Source organism: Alligator sinensis, unplaced genomic scaffold (genome assembly GCF_000455745.1).
Source record: "Alligator sinensis unplaced genomic scaffold, ASM45574v1 scaffold153_1, whole genome shotgun sequence".
NCBI lineage: Eukaryota > Metazoa > Chordata > Crocodylia > Alligatoridae > Alligator > Alligator sinensis.
The window spans coordinates 2327412-2348843 of NW_005842099.1; the positions used below are offsets into that span (position 1 = coordinate 2327412).

The 21432-nt window shown below is 44.1% G+C and overlaps 1 protein-coding gene across 3 annotated transcripts in view; it reads right to left on the reverse strand.

The window, feature by feature from the left end:
* PHACTR2 (phosphatase and actin regulator 2) overlaps positions 1 to 21432 on the reverse strand; it is a 240140-nt gene that overhangs the window by 126601 nt on the left and 92107 nt on the right. The window contains exon 1 of one of the 3 annotated variants that reach the window (XM_006024243.3): positions 2300 to 2528. The exons of the other annotated variants lie outside the window; for them this stretch is intronic. Within the exon in view, the coding sequence (XP_006024305.1) occupies positions 2300 to 2342 (43 nt within the window). The 5' untranslated portion in view covers positions 2343 to 2528. Of the gene's footprint in view, positions 1 to 2299; positions 2529 to 21432 lie in introns of those variants that run through there. 3 annotated transcript variants of the gene reach the window in all.

The window sequence follows — 21432 nt, forward strand, 5'->3', positions numbered from 1 at the left end:
GTCTTCCTCTGGATGAAAATATGGAGAAACTCACTGCAGTTCTGCAAAACTCTCTCAAGGCTTTATCATATTACTAGTATAGTTTTATTATTAAGCTAGGTACAGACATTCAAAATGCCTGAGGAGGAATTGATCTGTTATGCGATTTTCTGCAAGCAGCACAGTTTAGATAGGTAGCAAACAGAACACACATTCATCCTGGGGGGGGAAGCAAATCTCAGACTGGGTTCCACCATTTTTAAACCACGCTGTGTGCGCCAAACTTCTGTCTTGTTATGAGTATATTTTCCGATCACTTATACTGGTAAAAGTGTAATGTCTGTACCTGGCCTTAGGGTACTTTAAATCCAGCATCATGCTTGTCTGTAAAAATAGTCATAACTCATTTGCAATGTCAGGCAACGTCAATGTAATCTACATTTTTCAGCTGGTTCTCTTCTGTTGTTCCTGATTGAAAATGCTGTTTTCAGTTAAGAGGATTCAGATTTTTTTTATGTAGTTGGAATTCTAGCTGCAGCACAATTATCCTCTATTAAGGTTCTCTGGAGAGAGTATAGATACTAGAGATAAGATTGATCAAGGTATAGGAACCATATCCACAGGAAAACTTTTTCAAACTATGCTTGTACACAATATTTGGGACACATTTTTGTAAAAGAAGTTTAACAAAAAAGTTTATCTGATACAACAGCTACCTTGGTGCAATTTTAATGTGATTCTTGTTAGGTGAGATCTTCAAAAACATGGCTAAAAGTCTCTAATATGGCCAACTTTCTCTCTCTCAGCTGGACGATGAAGTAGGTTGGGGGAAGGAATTTTCAACATTCTCTTCCAACTGGATTAGAACTCAAAATCTGCAACACAATCTACTTTTCCAGAAAATCTCCATGTTTATGTAACACCATTCGCAAACGCGCTGTGGCACCATGAATAAACAGTAAAGAAAAAGAAGAGTTTGCCACATGACTCTTGTTTTGCAAAGGATTCCTCTATTTACAGCACTACACAAACTAGGAATAAAGTTCAAAGTATTCACAGGGTTCAGTTTTATTACTGGCTGGGTTTTCTGTGTGTGTTTTTTTAAATGATGGTAAAGGAAGGGGCTGTTAAAAAAAATCTGAGCACAGTGAGGTTTTCACAGGAAATTTCAAACCTTGGCAGTGCTAATTTAGAGTTTCTGTTCTCTTCTCTTTTCTTATTACGGGGGTTTAGCTGATCTGTTGTTCAGGAACTACAAACACATCAGGTTCTACCAATGCCTCTTCCCCAAAACAGCAGATATTTAACATTCTCTCCAAAAAGTTAATTTGCAAACAACTACAACTGCTTTGTAAAAAATTCCACTCACATGCTATTTATTTTTTAATCATCTGCTTACACATAAAATCTGAGAGAGCCAAAAGCAACCAGATGGGTGAGTTGCTATCCGTTCTGCTGGGACAAGAGCCAGAGGTCCCTTCCTTCCTTTTTTTTTTTTTAATTATGAAACAAAAAGAATGTTAGGGGAAACAGGAGAGACAACACATGACAGCTCGAGGAGAGCTTGTTAATGCTTTCAACAAAGCATTGTTTGATTACACATCAGTTTTGTTTGCCTGATGGCTTTTTAGCAATTTCAAGTGAACTATGAATAAAGGGTAAAGACTTTAGAAGCTTTAGTACGGCTGGATGGTGTTTGTACTACGCAGAGACAAAGTGGGGAAAAAAAGAAAGGAAATGCACACCTCAAACCAATGTAAATGCATTAGGAATAGGCGTTGAGAAGCTTTTGTAGACAGCAGAACTCCATTGTACTACTTTCTTACACATGTTTTGAAGCAGAGCAACAAAAGCACCAGTTTTTTGCCCCTCAGATAAACAGTACCGGACTTCAAAAGACAACAACATTTTTAACAAACACAAGTAACATGCATCTAATAGCTAATGTTTTAAAGGAAATAAAAAGGCTAGTCCTGATCTAACTGGGGCTAAACACACAGAACAGGATTCAAATAATGCAAGCAAAAAACCACAGCATCCTCTTAGGGAGAAAAAAAAGAAAAGAAAGTGTGCTGTCCCTTTAAGGCAGACTCTGCTGTAACCCCAAAGGCATTCTACTTTTCTTTGACAAAGAATTCAGTAAAGCTCCACTCCTCCATCCTTCTAAGGGAATGAATAGGTCACCCCAAAATACGGCAAGTTAAACTGATTGCGATTTGAGTCCCCTTTAACTAAAGAAAGAGGAACTACGGAGACCACTGAGCAAACACTTCGGGGAGTCCAGCAGAATGGCTTGCCGCTGCTGTACAGTACTACTCACCACTGGCTTGCTCAGACAGAGTGGAGACTGAGGTCTGGCCCATTTCTTAACCTTTAAGAGGGCCGGTGTCCAACAATCATGCAGCTCTCCTGGTCCTCTGATCATGTATTCTCTGCCACATATGTTTCCAAGGGTTCATTTCACCTCTCTTCTGGGCTCGCTGTCTTACTATCAGCCTGTAACTTCTGCCTCACGCACGCTGGTTGTAAGTCCACCTCCTCCTGCTGCAGACCAGCTCGACTGTTCCTGTTCAACTGAATGCCTGTCATTCCTCTATGCAGATTACTGGAGGTCAGAGGTCAAAGGGAGGGAGTCCCTAGCTGGTACAACCACATAGGGCTTCTCAGAGACCATCACACAACAGGAACCGTTTGTAGTTTTAAGCTAGTCTCTTTTAACACAAAGGGTTCAATGTTAATTGATCCTATAGGGCTTGAATGAGAAAGAATAAAGTACTTAGTCATGGTAGTTTAATTTAACAGGGTCCGATTTTCTTTATGTTCCTATCCACGTTTATCTATCCCACCTTGCAGGATTGAGTTCTTTCTGTTCTGCTTATCCTAGGTGTACAATGGAATAGTAATCGTACCACACCTGAGCTTAAATGGGTAGGTATAGCCGTAGAAAGTTTTTACTTTAAAAATCATTAAAAAATATATATATAAATAAAAGTCAGATACATTCAGAAAAAAAAGGTTTAAAAGAAGAGCATCCTTAAGTAACAAAAAAGTACAAATGCATGTATACACCTAACCATTGTCAATGTATTCCTCAAATCTAAAGACTACAGGCATCTAGGATATACAAGATAAAATACTGGGGTTTTTTCAAAATTCATGTTACGTTAAACAATGAAGGGGAAAAAAGTAACTATGTACACTTGATCCTGAAACCTGCCCAAAGATCATACAGAATCTCATTAAATTTCAACAATCCCTAATACAAGAATAAGGGTCTATTCATGCAAAGCAGCTTTCAGCATTTGGATTATCGAGCCACTTATTCTACCTTACTTAGAAGTTTGTAGCAATGGAACCAGGATTCCAACAAGCCTGACAGAGGACAGCTTTGATTAAAAGCTTATCTTGGTTCAGTGGCTAACTGAGGCTGGAATAGAAATAAGAAGGAAACATGCACAAAAGGGGGAAAAATAGGAATCAATATAAATCAGAAATTACAGTGTGTAAGAAATTGATGAGCCTAAAGAAATCAGAGAAAAATGCATGGCTGAGAAAGCAAAGGACAACAAGAAAGAGTTATCATAGTTCCTTGCATGCAACATGCACATTTCCCCCCCAAAAATTCAGCTCCTAGAAGTTGCAATGTATATTGGAGTGAGTTTATTCTACAAATTTGGAACAACAAAGAAATCCTTGGGGACCTGAGGAATGCCAACATCATAACGATCTCCATTTTTTGATAGTCATCTTGGTTCTCATTAAGGACTGCCTTTCTTCTGAAATGGACATAACATACTGAACGGATGGAGGGCTCTTCAATCTGGGACATTTTTGGTCGAAGACCAAAGTACTCAAAGCAGCCATCCTTAATCTTCAATACACCAACTGTGCCAACCTTGCGCACACTGAGGAAAATGCTCAAAATGCACGGGATCTTTGCGGACAACCCTACCGAACTTTGGGCCTCTTTCTCAATGTTAAGAAAACTAAAATGCTCTATTAGCCTGTCCCAGGCCAGGAATATGACTCCCCTCCCCAAATTACCACTGAGGGAAAAGACCCTGGAAGTAGTTGTGCACTTCCGTTACCTCAGTAGCCACCTCTCTCAGAGAGTGAACATTGATGAGGTGATCCAGCACAGATCCAGTGTGCAAGTGCTTCCTTTGGGAAAATGCTTTGATGTGTCTTTATTTATTGTGATCTCTGGAAGGACACCAAGACCCAGGTCTACAATTCAGTTATCATCCCTGCTGTCCTCTATGGATGTGAAAAGTGGGTGATCTACCATAGTTGTCTCAAGAACCTGGAGAGGTATCACTCCACATTTAATGGGAGCCTCCAGAAAATCCTCCACATTTAATGGGAAGATTGCCATGCAAATGCCAGCGTCCTTGCCAAAGCCAATGTTACCAGCATTGAGTCAGTAATCCTCAACTACCAACTTTGCCGGACCGGCCAAATTGAGATTGGCTGTCTATACATGTGCTCAGAGGTGGGAAGGGAGGACTGTTTTAATTAGAGTGGTTCCTGGGCAGCTGCTCTAATTAAAATGCCTCACCATCACGTGTATTAATTCCCTGCACATTTAAAAATGGCCATGGGATGGCTTTATCGAAACCTCATTCGAGGAGGTTTAGATAAAAGCTCCCTGTGGCCATTTAAAAATGTGTGGGGACTTAATACACATGATGCTGCAGCAATGCTGGAGCATTCTACTTAGAATTCCATTAATAGAGTCTGCTCCAACATGCTCCAATTAGAATGCCAATGAGCATATGTATAGGCAGCTTGTGTGCAGATGCCAAATTCTTGGCTCTCAAAAAAGGTGCTCTATTCCTAGCTTAGTAATGGCCTGAGATCTCACGGTGGCTACAGGAAACACTACAAGAACACATTGAAGGCATACTTCAAGAAAACATCAAGAGCTGACTGTAGTGGCACCACAACCTCACCTAAGCAGCAGCTTGTTTCAAGGTAAAGCATCTTGCTCTCAAAGCAGGGGAGAAGAACAGAAGAAGGAAATGGAAAAACAGCCTGCTTATTCTCCCCTGCAGAAAGACTTGCAACTTCTGCAGATGGGTCTGTGGATCAAGGACTGGGCTAATAAGTCACCTCAAGACCAATCAATGAGCTGTGGTAGAGATCATCCTCAAATTGAGGGATTGCCAATGACAACTACAAGCAAGGATATGTGGTAATAGCAGTACCTGCCTCTGCCAGGGGAAAGCAAAAATAAACCTATACATGTTGCACAGGGGACACATGCTGCAGAGGCTGGTACTCTGTTACTTACTGGTACCAATATTTAAAAAAAAAAATCTTTTTTCTTCAATTCTGCCTTTCAAAATTAAGGTGCATGCCTTATTCAGGGGTGTGTTATATGTGAGAAAATAGGGTATAATAGAAATGCAGGAATTCTAGCAAGGGTGATGCCTGTTAACTAGTCCTATTAACTAGTTTGAGATGATAAAACCACAATCAATAACAGGAAATGAAAGAGGAACTCAATAAATATTTCTGTTCTGTATTTGGAAGGAAGCAGGATGCTATATACTTATCAAATGAGGATGATGAAATACCATATTTACCTGATCCAAGATAACTTTGAACTTAAGGTGACCCCAATAATTAGATTTTTACATGGGAAATGTGTAAATTTGTTACAATTTTACATGCTTGAATCCAACTATTAGAGGGTCATCTTAAATTCATCCCCCACACTGCAAGAGCAGAGAAAGCAGCAATAAGGGGGCAGGCAGTGAGGAAGCAAGCAGCCAGAGGGCAAGTGACCTTACCTCCACCCCTTTTCACCCAACCTGTCCCACCTGGTGCCTGCATGTCTGGGAGCCTGTTGCCTGCCCCCACCCACCTGCCTGCTCCCACCCACCCAACCTGTCCCACCTGGTGCCTGCATGTCTCAGAGCCTGCTATGTCCCTGTGGTGCCTGAGCCCCCTGCTGCTACCCTATTCTCAGCACCCCAGGCCAGAGTGGGGCTGGGGCTGCATCAAATGGTAAGCAGAAGGGAGAGCAGAGGCTTCAGGGGTAAGGGGTTCAGGCAGCTGCTGCAGTTTTGACTCTGATCCCAACTCCAGTTCAGGGATGGAGTCAGAGCTGCAGCAACTGCCTTACTCCTCTTCCCTACAAAACGGCCTTGTACTCAAATCTAAGATGAGCCCCCCCACCATGTTTAATGGGAGAAAATAATTCTTGTCTTGATTTTGCATAAATAGGTACTTTTCAGTCCATTGGTAACTAGGGCGGATGTTAAAATGCATCTACTTGGAATAAATGGTTATATACTTTGCAGGCCCAGGTAACTTGTATACAAAAGTCCTGAAATAGTTGGGGGAGATCTCTGTCATGCTGATGTTGATTTTTAATAAACACTGGGATATGGAAGAAATACCTAAAAGACTGAAAAACTTCTAATGTTTTGTCTGTATTTTAAATAAAGGGAATTGGGGTGACCCAACTATAAGCTCATTAGTTTAACCATCAAACCCAGGTAAAATGACAATATAGCTGGTATGGGATTCATGTGATAAAGGATTAACAGACAGAAATACAATTAATGCTTGTCAAAATAGTTTTATTGAAAATAGTTTTCATGGCAAACAACCCAGACTTCAATCTTTGATACAACTGTAGCTTTGGTAAAGGTAATAGTAGGGATGTAATAAGTAGTACATTTCCGCTAAGCGCCTAGCCCTCAGTCTGTAAAAAAGGCTAGGTGCTTACCTGGAGTATGTTCTTGCCTGACCTCACTGTAAACAATGTTAATTAATTAAAGGAATAGCCTGTGCTAAGCTTTTTGCACCCCACTAGAACGCCTTACTTTTTGGGTCAGAACATCTTATACCTCCAACAGCACCCTCCAAATCCACAGGACCCAGTCAATTCAAGGCTGCTTTAGAAGCCTTGAAATTGATAGCTTCTTGTCAATTTCACCAACTAAGCCCTTAAACAGAGGAGACAGTGGGACAGAAGAGTTCCTGTGAGGTTAAATTGTTTCTGAACTTAACTGATATACAGGTGAGTGATATTTGTTTGAGTGTAAGCAATTGGCAAAAACAAAACAAAACAAAGAAAATCAGAACCACCACCCTTGTGTTAGTCAGTTAAGTGACTTATGCCCTTATCCAATATGCATAGAAGTATAAAATGCTTTGGACTTCTGTCAGGCACAACTTTCTATTTAAAATATTAACACTACACAATATTTAGTAAAACACAATAAACAGATTAGGAACTGGCTACCTGACAGGTCTTAGAGAGTAGCTGTCTATGAGGATTCATCACTGAATGGGGATGTTTCTAACGCAATTCTGAAAGGAAGCTATTCAATATTTTCAACCCTGACCAGGAAGCAGTCTTACTTCAAACAAACTTCACAATGAGACAGTGAGAACCAGGCTGTCTTATAGAGCAAACCTGATAAACAAAACTTGTTGAATATGGCCAAATGTAAGTTTTTACATCTAGAAATAGATGTATGCAGGACATGTCTATAAAAAGCAGGGAGCGTGGCCTGGAAAGCAGGTGCTCTGAAAAGCATTCATAATGGACAAAAAACTCACTGTGCGTACCTGCTGTAATGCTGTGGCAAAAAAGATCCTGGAATACAAAGCAAATATGAGTATGATAGTGATTTAATCTCTCTCTTTTACCCAATCAATACTGGCATGCCACCTTTGGTCCGGGTGTCCGTGTTTTAAAAACAGGATGTTGCAAAATTGGAGAGGATTTAGAAGAGAGCCACAGAAATTATTTGACAGCTGGAGAAAATGACTTACTGTAAAAAACTTAGAGAGGTCAGTGTTTAAATTATTAAAAATATTGAGATGCCTGGATTTCAGCACATGAGTACATTCACAGGCAGGGTGTACCAGGCGCTCAGGGGTTCCTTAATTTAAAAGAAGAATGTTATAGATGGGATAAAAGGCAATGAGTGGCAACTGAGGCCAGAAAAATGTGAATCAAAAATGTCACATGTTTATGTGTGCCTTATATGTGTGAAAGTGGATGTGAAGGTGATTTGCCATTGAAACAAATTGCCAGAAGTGTGGGATTCTCCAACTCTGGATATCTTCAGATCAAAACTGCAAAACCTCTTCCCAACATATAGTTTAGGCCCCTACCAGATGTTTAATTAAAAGGTGCAATGGGATCTGATCCTCAGTCTCAATAACTGTGCCTTCTGCCATGCTACATGTACATGACAGAAGGCACAATTGTGGAATTAGGTATCAGATGCCAATTGTACCCTATTGCCTGCATGATCTTGGGCTCCCTCTGCACTGGTGAGTAGCAAGCCAGATGCCCAGGGCACCTACCTTGGAGTGGCAGTCAGCTGATTGGCCCTCCCAGCCTTCAGAGAGCAGTGGAGCCAAGGGCTCCAGTGCATCCCCAAGGCTGGCAGTTGCAGTTAGTTGATCAGCTCTTCTAGCCTTGGAAGTAAATGGGAGTCAAGCACTCTGATATGGCTCTGAGGCTGGGAGTCCCAATCAGCTGAATGGCCTGGCCACATGCTCAATTAAAGGCATGATGGGAACCAGCCATAAAGTTATTACACATATTTTGTGTTATTACACATATTTTGTGTAATAACTTTATGGCTTATTCCCAGTTTTATCGCATCATTAATTGCATGAACATGTGTCTGGGTTAATCATGTCTTGAGTGTAACATCTGCCAGGGGCCTTAGCCAGCCACAAGTTATGTAGTTCAGTACACGGATAACTGCATGGAATTTAATGGCCTGTGTTATACAGAAGGCCAGATGAAATGACCTAATGGTCTCTTCTGGCCTTACATGCCAAGAATCTATGATGTTCTTTTGAGTCCAAGCCTCTCAGAAATAAAAAACATAATTCATTGACTGAGAAGTCTTAGCACTTGTTCTTCACATCGCTTTCCAAAGCCCACTTGTAATTTTAAGTTAGTTTCCTACCTTAATAAGATCTAGTACACAGGAGAGTTACCGGAAAGCTAGAGTACTTATCTTATAAATAAGAACGTCAAAATGTTCCTGCCACTGTTGAACATGACAAAGTTTATCAAAGGTGTTTGCATCCCGTTGGAATGTAAAGCCCCAGTACACATTGCAAAATTTGTCAATAGGTCAAGAGTCTGAAACAGTTCCTGAAAGGTGATAAACTCCACAGGGCTAATAATGAGATTATGGTATTATAGTGTCCAGTGCAGATATACTAACTGGGTATGACAAGAGATTTTTTTTCCCTTGTTAGAGATTTTAAAATGTTGCCATAAGCAATTTTTCCTCATTTTTCTTGTATAACTCTTATTAACAAAGGTTATGTCCTTATGCTCCCACATGTTTAGTGGCGTATTTCAGAAGTGGTCACATTGGACTTAACATTATCTGGTTTCCCCAGTTACTGCTATGGAAATTGGAGAGAGAACCCATGAAAGCAAAAGAAGAAACATATTTATAGGTATATAATGTAAAAAACCAGTAATTTTCAGGGATATTACTAAGTAATTAGTAGTATTTACAAAATGCAAGATTGAAATGATAACTACTTTATGTGAAAAGTGTTGGGGAGGGGGGAGGGAACAAGCTCTTCATTTTCACAAATAAGCACAGTCCTTCTTAACAAGATTCCTGTGTTGTCAGGTATTGCCATCACAACAGCTTTCTTTAAGAGCTGGTGGACAACTATTTGTCAAGTGATACTGATAAAGTATGATAAAGAATCACAAAAAAACCCTTTCTTCAAATTCTGAACAAGGAACTCTATGGGTTCAGACAGATATAACACTTATATTAGTTTGAACGTACTTTATCTAGAAATGCATTCCAGGTTAGACTGGTTTGAACCTCCTGAACCATTAAAAAAATATGTTTGGATAATCAAGTCTTTTTTTAATTGGTTTTCCATGTACTGGTTCGGTGTTATGTGCAGACACAAAGCTTTCTGCAATTGGTGTCTGGTCCTCAGAAATGCTACATTGCACTGTTCTCTCTCCCTCCATCCCAATCCCCACATGACAACGGGCTGCTCTGGTATGCAGCCAGAGCTTTACTGCTACAATCTCTAGTGCAGTGATTCTCAACCTGTGGCCCATGAGCCACACGCAGCTCAATCAGCACACCACTGCAGCCCGTGTGACATCCCGTTAAATCATTTTAAAATAGATACACGGGAAGTAAGTTGTGTGGATGTGAACCACGTAACACATTGAGAGCTGCACGTGTAACCCACTATAGCAAATAGGTTGAGAACCAATGCTCTAGTGCCTGCATTTGACCACAGTGTCCTTGGCTGAATGCTTGGGAGGCAGTTCTCCCACCACGTTTAAAGAGCTGGACAATTTTCTTCCTTTGGTGACAGCAGTATTCCTGCCCAGAGAATGAGGATCGGACTCAATCTTTCAAGGTTCCTTCTAGCCTTTAATTTCTATGACTTCTATGATTGAGAAGGGGGAGCAGAAAACAGCTGGGTTGGATACTCATTATTACCCCAGTGGTGGTTTGACAGCACTGCAGTGCCTAGAAGGGGAAGGTTCTACTTAGAACTAGGGAGCTATCCAAGTCATGGCAAGACAACAGATTTTTCACAGCCCACAAAGGGACTGAACCCTTTGGCTGCGTCCAGACACGTCTGCAGCGTCACATACCACTCGTTTTGTTGTTCTCCATGCTGCAATGATCATCACTGCTGCAGCCCTAGGAGGCCCCCAGGACTCCAGTTAAGGCTTCTGGGGCCAGCACTGGGCTGGCCCCAGACTCCCCTACCCCACCCAGGGTAACTTGCTGTGTGACAGTGCACATGAGGCACAAGTGTTTCCCAAAGACAACAAGCAACGGCACAAGGTGTGCTGCTGCTAGTTATCCCTGGGGAACCAAACATTCATGCACATCTGGAAGTGGCCTTTGAGTCTTCTGCAGTAGAAGCACAGACCTCTACCACTTGCACAAAGAAAGTAACAGCATGTCCTTATTCTCTTATATGAGCAACACTTGGCAAAGTTCCAGTATTGAGAGGTGACTGCAGGCCTCAGGCTGATTTTCCCAGTCAAGAATCCACACAAAAACATGTATGCACATCTTGGATTTCTTGGGGATCTTCACTCTGTATTTACATAATTTCAAATGTCTTTAATTTTAGCAAAGAATTTTCTGACCTTTTAGCATTTGGATTTCATAATGCTGCAGTATTCTAAGGCTTAATAAATATTTGATATGACTCAGCAGTTTTAATTTCTTTTTAGCAAAGATATTACACTGCAGCTATACATGTAAAGGAGGAATAGTTATATTTTTAGAGGCAGGAGACAAAACGTTTCTTAAAAATTTGCTAGCTTTTCTTTGAGACCAGTTTTTTATTTTTTATTTTATCTTTAAATACTGGTGTGTCTTTGGATGAGATATAAAAGGCAAGGCCTGGGAATTTATACTTTTTATGTCCAGCTTGACACCCACAACTACAACAGAAGATGAAAGGAGCTAAGGAACTGAAGTGTCCTAGCCAAATCTGAATGTCTGCAATACTATTCTGGTTACCCACTTATCTCATACTGTGTCCATGGATAGGATGAGTCTTCACTTTATCACATTAGACATAGTAGTTTGGGACAGAGTGTGAGCAGCTGATACATTCTAGCACAATTCTGCTCAAGCTTCTGGTCCCATGGGCTAGATGAGTGGTGTGTGGCTGTACTGAGTCGTAAGTGCCAGGATCAGACTCTGCACAGCTTTGGCCAGCCCCTGTATACTAGGCTCAGGCTTTGTGCATTGGGATTAGGCCCCACGCTGGCCCCGCGTAATGGGATTATATGCCAGCATCATCTGCTGGCCCCATAAACCAGGAACAGACTCTGGTGCCCTGCACTACCTCCACCCAGACCCACATGCCAGGATCAGGCCCTGAGCCACCTTATGTGCCCACTCTAGTGTGCAAAGCCATGCTATCTGGCCTCTGAGGCTTTCCATGTGTCTTGAAGTTTGCCAGCAGAGGATCAGGAACCCCTCCCCCGCTGCCAAATTTTTGGACCCATAGGGATCCCCATGTGCTCCAAAGGATGGATCCTCCATAGGGATGACATGACTCCAAAGGATGGATTTTGCCCACAAGCCAAGGATTGAGCACCCGTGTGTTAGGGAATACCTATATTTGATACACTGAAGGATAAATGTATCTTCCTCTTGAATTGGACCACAGAAGAATTTTACCCCCATGCACCTGGCTGATACAAAGCCTATTTATCACTGAAGTCCAATTTAAAATTTCAAACTAGGCATTAAGTGAGACTCGAAAAGTACACAAGTTTTAACTGGCCCATGTGTAAAAGATGGAATATCTTGCAGAGAGAGAATGCAGCTCCACAAGTGACAGTGTTTATCATATTAATACAGCTTGCCCCAGTGCACGAATAGAGTATACAATTTTTCAAGCCCTATATGAACTTTTGAGATGAAAGGTGCTATGAAAACATAACAAGTTTGTTATTCTTCTGTCAGGCATTTAGATTCAGTTATGAAATTAAATACCATAGCTGAAAGTCATAAAGGCCATGATATTTAATACTAGGGATTATAAAAAGGGACCTGCAAGTGGGTGCAACTTTGTAAGAGGAATGACTATCTTAGTCATGTGCTTGGTAAATCAAGGAGACAACAGAATGGCAAGAACACTTACTCACTGGAGAATTTTTATCCTATTCAGAATTCTGGAAGTACTGGAAATCCAACAGAAGAAAAACAAATGCTATATTCCATAAGAATTAGAAATTATACAGATACCATTAAAATAAACCAGAAAGATTGGATCCCTTTTTTAATTAAAAGTGCACTGTAAGAATTGTCATGTTTTGAACGTGTGGCACCTACATGACTCTTTGAAGGAAGCGCACAGGCTGCAGGAGAAAGGAGCTCAGAATAAGCACCAGAAAGTTAGTCTGTTTGAACAGTTAAATGAGAACAACATTAGTACCCCTATTTCTTTAAACTTGCATGCAAGAAAGAAAGGGATTTGAACTCAAGAGTAAAAACTCCAGATCCATTAACCCGCAAAACAGTAAGTTTAGTCAGGACAAACAGCAGATGGCCACTGGCAGAGAACTGCTAATTCTGAAGTAAAGTGTGCCAGGAGAGAGCCAGTTCTTGCCAGTGCCATACTTTTCCCTTTTGCCTTCTGAGTCCAGCCCCTGCTCCTGCTTCCCAATGGCTTTTCTGGACCTTGCATTTAATGTTTATTAAATAAACAGCTGTGGCCAGAGCCAGAAACTAGGGCCTCCTCAAGAAGGACCCATCTCATTGAACTACATACCCTTTAGCTTGCTTTCCTTCCCCTGGCCCTTTCATATTTTCCGTACTTAGCTAAGTAGTGCACCAGCTTCAAAAGGAGAATTCAAGGATTCACTGGGCAATGCCTTGTGCTGAGCTGCTGCTTTTACTGTCTGGGATCCCTAGGGACTACCATTCTGTCACCCCTCTGAATCGGTGCCTGGGGTTGGTGCACTGCTCATGCTCACCTATCCCTAGTTATATTACTGTACAATGGCCATTTCATACCATTTGTAGTAACCTTCTAGGTGGAGACTGCCCAGTATTACAATGATGATAACAACAACAGAATAACACTTAAGTTTAAAACAGGGGTGGGTTAATTATTTCAGCTGGAGGGCCACGTAATGAGTTTCGGCAAGTTGTTGAGGGCCGCACACACAAAATCTTTCAGAAGATATCATTTTAACAAATTACGCAGAATAAAGCATATACTAAAAATCAAATATCTACTATAACATATTTTAATTGTATTTAAAAAAATAAGTTTTGTCCCGATTTATGTTTTTTTTGAGTAGTAAATATAGAGGCAATTGCATAATAGCTCAAAATAAAGTCTTATGCTTGTATATAGTGTGCGTGTGGGGGGCAGGTGTGTGGAGGGGATGTGTGTGTGCATGGCAGGGTGAGGGTTGCCCAAGGGCTAGGTCCTGGAAGCTGGCTAGGGTTGGCGAAGCAGGAGGAGTTTGGCCATATTTTGCCCACCCCTGGTTTAAAAGGATCAAAATTCATTACTTACTGGAAGACGACACCTACCCAAGAAAACAAAGACACAGGACTCAATATTGAAGTGCAGTTCACCCTGCCTATTGTGTAAAATGAGCATATGCTTTGCTAAAAAGTCTCCCGGGAAGCTTTATAAAGATGGGGTACACGTACTAGACATATTTCTTGACCATAGGACAGCGAATAGAAGAGAGCAAGGTTGGGTGCAAAAAACCTGCATCTGAGGCTTGAACTACTTTGACAATTTTTCCTCTAATCACCAAGGAAAAATATATTGTTAGTGAAGCTTAGCAGTACTTGGCTGGAGAATCCAAATCTACTTAGAACAAGCTGTTTCAGTTACAGAAAGAGCAGTTCAAGCAATAATGATAACTCAGAACTTGCACAGTTATATCCCCAAATGGAAAGCCAGCCAGTTTCAAAAATAAAATAATCACACCTCCTTGGATAGAGTACCTACACAAACAAAAAGGAAAACCAATTAAGAATGTACAGTGAGAACAGTGAAACTGGCTATATCCTTGCTGTTAAAAGGGCAGAAAGTAACAAAAACTGAAAAGGGAAAAGGTTCCCGCCATCTTCTAATCTTTCATTTTAAGTCATGTACATATTACTTGTACCTAGAGGTGCACCAATATATCAGTGCCATATCAGATTGGCACCGATAAAAGAAAAATTAACATTATTGGCTATCGGCTTTTTTTGGTCAGTATAGCCAATAATGTACCAATAAATATAATATGCCTTCTGGATGGGACCCTGAATGCTGCATGCATGTGCGCAGCTGCAGCATGCACGTGGCCAGAACTCAGCCGGGTGGTGTGGAGAGCAGGGCCCTGCAGGTAAGTCTGTGGAGGTGAAGGGGCATGGAGAAGGGAAGGAGTGTGTGTGTGTTGGTGGCAGGGGAAGGGAGGGGCAGATCAAGTCCCCTGCAGTAAGGGAGGGAGTGAGGTTGGCAACAGGGCAGGGGCTAGGAATGCTACTCAGCCAGGTCGGTGAATGGAACCCCAGGGCTGGGGCTGGGGTTGGGAGTGGGGGCAGAGCCGCAGGTGGCTTATCCAGTGGGTGCAGGGGTGGGGCTGGGGCGGTGACACCCCATCACTGCATACACCCCTGGGGGAGGCATGTGGGGCATGTGCCCTCCCAGATTTGTGTGTGGGGCAAGGGTGGAGGCAGGTTGCCCACTGTGGGCTCAGGGTTCTCTGCCTACCCTGCTGCCTTTCCCCTGGGAGCCATGTGCTGGCTGTGTGTCCCCTGCCCGCCCACCCGGAAGCCATAGGGATGGAGAATTGTGCCTCCCACCGCTGTGCAGGCAGGGGACACAGGGTCAGCAAGCAACTCCTGTGGAAAAGGCAGCATGGCAGGTGGACAGCTGAGAGTCCACAACAAGCAGCCTGCCTCTGCCCTTGCTCCACTCGGCTCCACTCCTAAAAGCAACCCTGAGCTTAAAAATGGTGGTGGCAGTGCTTGAACTAAAGCTCAGTTGACAAGCTTTAGTTCAAGCACCACCATCGCCATTTTTAAGCACTGGGTCTCCGATTCCCTGGACAAGCTGCTTGCGGCTCCTTTCCACTCCCCTCCCTGGCCCCAGGGTCCCATTCACCACCCTGGATGGGCAGTGCCCCCAGCCCCTGCTCCTGCCCTACTTCTTCCCTCACCAGGGGAGCCTCAATCTCCAACCCCTGCCATGCCCCTACCCCTCCACCTGCAGGGTGCTACTCTCCATGCCACCTGGTTTCATTCCTGTAAATCAGTTTTTGGATTGGTATCAGCCGATATAGTTGTTTAATAATTGGCTATCAGTACTGGCCAAGACAATATTGGTGCACCTTTACTAAGTTGCCACAATTTGAGACTTTTAGCTCCTCATCTGCTAACAAGTTTTCTGCAAATGGTTACATTTCTACAAACCTGTGTGTCATTCCAAAACATTCACTGAGGGAGTGTCTACTAGGGGTGTGTGAAGTGGGCAATATTCGATTTGGATTTGGATTCAGCCTGATTCGGGGGACAGTGATTTGATTCACTGATTTGGATCACTGTTCCAATTTGATTCAAGTGAATCTGAAGATTCGATTCTGATTCAGAGAATTAGCGATTCGGCCATAGACACAACTTTATGTTTTTTCTACGTACCTCGAGGTACCAGGTGTGGCTCATGAACGCTGAGATGGTGGGGCAGATGGTGTGTCCCATGGGAGCATGGAGGGGTCCCCTGTGCACTTGGTGGTGGACCCAGAAGTACTTCCGGTCCACTTCCAGGTCTGCCACCGAGTGTGCGGGGGAGGTCCCCAGCTCAGCGATCAGCTGGAGGGGGATCCCACATGTGGGGGACCCCCCGTGCTCCCGTGGGACACTCCATCTGCCCCACCATCTCAGCATTCTTGAGCTATGCCTGCTACCTTGAGGTATGTAGAAAAAACATATAAAGCTGTGTCTATGGCCGAATCATAGAATCTCTCCAAATTGAATCAGAGGCTTCCAATTTGATTCAGAGAGTTTAATGTGTCTCCTGATTCGATTTGGATTTAGAGATTTGGCCGCCGAGTTGGGCTGAATCTCCTCTGAACTGAATCAGCAACCGAAGCTTCGCATAGCCCTAGCATCTACATGTGTCACTATGGCGCCGCTGTTACTGCGCTGTCACTTAGTACTTCCTTTTGAAAGTACTAAAAGATGGTGCAGTAATAGCCCATACTGTGCTGTGTGCACCATGCACAGTTATTTTTAAACACTACATCACTGTAGTGATGTGCTTTAACAAAGGAGTGCATCACTATGGAGACATAGCTGCGGTGTCACAGTTTTTGCCCACAGACACTATGTTGCCATAGCGCGTTGCTACGGTGACCTAGCATCATGTGTAGACGCACCCTAAACAGCGTATCAACTAATTTCTGCCGATGGAAAGCATGTAAACATTCCACTGAGGCAACTGTATAAAGTACTCATTGTCTGTTTCATGTGATAGGTCATCTAAGCTTCATGATTTTGCTTCTGTTTACTGCCTGAATGATATTTCAACCAAACTTTTCCATTGGCTGTTTGATCAGGATTTAAACAATGTATGGAGGCATGCCTATTTGCCCAAGTATCTTTAGTATTTTTCCTTCCAAAACATATGGACTTAGGTTACTCTTATTTAGGCTAACTAGTTTCCTGCTTCACATGGGATCTATGTGAAACTTCACACATACTTAACTCATACAAAAGTTGAAAAGGGAAAAATAAAACCAAGAACCAAAAAGCCCTCCCCACTCCCACCAAATTATGGCAAATAACACTGAAACAAACTAGTTAATGTTATTTGCCTAACTAGTCACAAATACTATTTTTGCAGTATTCTCCCATCTTTGTATTGTTAAAAGTCAGAGGCTGGAAAAAAATAGACCCTATATGAAAATCTGTGGATTATATTGTGGTTCTGCTTATCTGAGTATGCAGTACTCCTGCTGTAGATCAGAATAATAAGCCATATGTTGTTTTTTTATCAGTAAGTTTAGAAATTGACACAGTCCTTCGCTGAGTTTTTTCTGACATTCCTTTGATTCCTTAAACAGCCAACCAACCAAATGCCAGTAACATTACACTTATTGTATAAGGGGAAAAAACCCACGAATAATTAACGAGTGGGGGGGAGGTGGGAAGCGAGTGGGGAAACAAACTTTGTAGGCCATCTTGTTCCCTAATAAATTTAGATTTTTTTTTTTTTATAACTTTAGATTTTGCTTAAGCCTTTGGGGATTTTTCTTTTCTACACTTGATGCTAATACTTGTGCATTCTGTCCTGCGAATATCTAGAGTAAAGTGATTCTCTTTTGCTTCATCATACTTGAGTCAATACAAACTCCTAATTTCTGGCACCCTTGCAAGTATTTCAGCAATTCTTTTGGGACTTATCATTTGAATAACTACTGATTATTGGTGCTCTTCAAACAGACAAGGATGATAAATGATTGCTGCCCCAAAGATCTTACTACCTACATCACAGACATGTGATGTCACCTACATCACAGACATAGCCTAGGTTTTGGAGCATTTCTTTTAAAGTCATGAGAAGTTATGAAATGTGAATGTTTGTAAGACTGAACTTCTGACCAAAAATACTGAAGTCCAGTAAACTGAAACAAAAGTTTTTACAAAGCTGGAAAGCATGTATTTCCTGCCAAACAAATGCTAAAGGGAACTGGGAAAAATATTTTTATTTTGTGAGCTCCTCAGGGCAAAGATCATGTTTTTCTTTCTTTAGAAAGTGCTTAGCATAGCAGGGCACAACTAGCAATTACAAACATACAGCACACATAGGACCTATCACACTAGATTAACCCTGAGGTCCATCTAATACTTGAGAAAAGGGTGCAAGAATCCCAGATAGAAGCATGAGATAATATGACCTCCTATTAGGTCTCAATCTGGTCTCTAAGGGCACCTGTACATGTGACAGGGGCATAGTCCCTTAAATTGAAATGGTGAGTTTTTAATTGTGACAATTAAAACCCCACCATTTCAGTTTAGGGGCTTCCATCACTGTTACAGCGAGTGACCTGATTTTTTTTTTTTTTTTTTTTTTGGTGGAGCCTGCCCACATCTCCCACGGCTAGGGGGCCAGCTATCAGTAGGCCAAGTGTCCCCTGAGCTGCAGAGGGCCCCAGTCCTTACCTCTGTGGCAGCAGCACCTCCCCAGGGTCACCCAGGGAGGCAGCTAGTGAGCAGGTGCTTCCCCAGCTTGGGCTTGGGGACATAGGCAGCAGAAGGCTGGGGCTAACGGGGCTTAGCTCCCCCAAATGCAGGGCAGTGGGTAGGGCTGCAAGGCAGTTTAGCTGTGGGCTTCGGGTGGCTGCAGCAGGGGTGGGGAAGGGTGTGCATGCAGCTAGGATTGCCAGCATGGCAGACAAGTATCAATCTATTCTGTGACGGGAAGAGGGGGGCAGGGGGCAGACCAAGGCCCCACTGGTGAGGGAGGGAGTGGGGCAGGGGCAGGGCCAAATGCTGGACAGCTGGGGCGGGGCGTGGGATGGACCTGCGAGTGACTCATTCATGGGGCACAGCTCTTGCTGCTACATGCATCCTGGGAAGGCAGAGGGGCATGTGCCCCTGGATCTGTACACGGGGAAAGGGCAGGCTGCCGCTGTGGGCTGTGACTGAGGCAGTGCTGGACTCTTCCTGGTGGGGGCTGGGTGGCGTGGGCTGGACTGGGCTGTGCTTGGGGTGGGCAGCACTGGGAGGGGGGCTCCCGGGGGTGCTGCAGCCACCCCAAAATTTGCCATAGCCCCCACAAGCCCTCCTCTCAGTGCTGTCGCCACCCACCCTGAGTGCAGCATGGCACAACCCCCCCATCAGGAAAAGCCCAGCGCTGCCCCGGCCCCAACCCACAGCAGCAGCCTGCTGTTGCCCTGCACACAGATCCAGGGCACATGCCACCATGTCCTCCTGGGGTGTGTAGAGCGGTGGGAGCTGCCACCCTGTCCCTGTGCCAGGCGTCCCCTGGATAAGCCACTAATGGCTCTGTCCCACGCCCCATCCCAGCTGGGCAGGGCCTGTCCCTGCCCCAGCCCCACTCCCCCTCTCACTTCCAATGTGGGGTGGGCAGATGGAGGCCCCAGCAGCGAAGGAGGGAACAGGGCACAGGCAGTAGCAGGACCAGGGGTGAGTGGGGCCCTAGCTGGGTTGGGTGGTGGAACAAGCGGAGGTCTGGGGCGGACACGTGCCCCCCCCGCATCTGAGTGTGGGGCAGATGCAGCTGTATGCGCTTTGCTCCCTGCTGCAGCTGCCCTGGGAGTGGCGCAATGCCATGTTCCTGCCACCACTGGGCTGCGCTGTGCCCCATGCCCACCCAGTGGCAGAATGCACATGGCATTGCGTGGCTCTCGAGGCAGCAGGGCTCATCTGTGTCCAATCCATTTTTCAACTAATCCTAAATTCTTGACTTCAGCAATCCCCTGTGGCAATGAGTTTAATGCTTCACAGTTTGAGCAAGTATTTCCTTGCCCCATACATAAAATCCTAAGCTAATAGCGTTCTTTAGGGAAATCAGAGGCCTAACAAGTCAACTGGGCACCTGAGCCAGTGGGATGCATGAGGGCAGCAGAGACTTCCAGCTGCTGCTGGTGCAATCATGTAGCTTTGACAGTAGCTGCTGTTTTCCCATCCCTCCCTGCCCCAAGCTGGCACCCAGGGCTGCTGCCCCAGTCACCCTGCCCTAGTTATGCTACTGGGGGAAACTGTAACTAAGCTACCTGAAACTTTCTAATCAAGCCTGCATTTATCACCAGAAATCTGTCTTAGGCAAGGTCCCTCATTTATGCTGACAGACAAAGACATTTACAAAATAAAATGTATAAATAGCATTCTGCCTGTCCTAGTTCAAACCCCTGGGGAGGAAGAAAGTGACAGTGAAGAAATGTAAGATAGTAGGATTCCTCAAGAGCTCTGCCTTTGCCAGATTTTCAGAGACTTTAACCACTCTTCATGTCAGTAGGTGAAGTAAACACTAAGGGTGTGCGAAGCAGGCCCTATTTGATTCAGATTTGGATTCGGCCCAAATCAGGGACAGTGATTCAATTTGTTGATTCAGATCAGTGTCCCTGATTTGATTCAGCCGAATCCAAAGATTCAACGTTGATTCGGAGAATCAGCTATTCGGAAACGGACATGGCTTTAAAAGTTTTTTCTACATAACTCAAGGTACCAGCATGGCTTGTGAATGCTGCGATGCTGGGGCGGATGAAGCATCCCACAGGAGTGCGGGGGGCCCTCTACGTGCTCAGTGGCAAACTCAGAAGTGCACTGGAAGTAGTTCCGGTGCACTTCCGGGTCCACCAGGAAGTGTGTGGGAGGGGCCCCCCCATGCCTCCCCAGCTAGGCAATTGTCCGTGGGGGGACCCCAGGTGCCCCCTCCCAGACCCAGGAGGCACCAGTTGCCGAGCCAGGGGAGGCACGGTGGGGCGGGGCTCAGCATGCTACCCAACAGACCTGGAAGCTGACTGGAAGCACTTCTGGTCCACTTCTGGGTCTAAGGGTCCTCTGATTCGATTTGGAGATTCGGCCACTGAATCAGGTCGAATTTCCGCCAAATTGAATCAGGGACCAAAGCTTTGTACAATCCTAGTAAATATAACGGATCAGGACCCTGGCGCATGTGGCAGCAGCAGGCACCACCCGAAACCAGAGCCTGGCCAGCCAGGGCCACACTCCAGCTGCTAATCAGGCTTCCTGCTGCAGCTACAGATCCTGGAGGCCCCCAGGATCCTAGGTAAGGCTGCTGAAGCCAGCACAGTTGCTGGCCCCAGCCTCCCTACCTCACCCAGGATGACCTGCCGCATGCCAGAGTGTTCATGGCATGGGCATTCCCCAGAACAAGTAGCAGTGGCACAAGGTAGGCTGCTGCTACTTGTCCCTGGGAAACACACATTCCTGC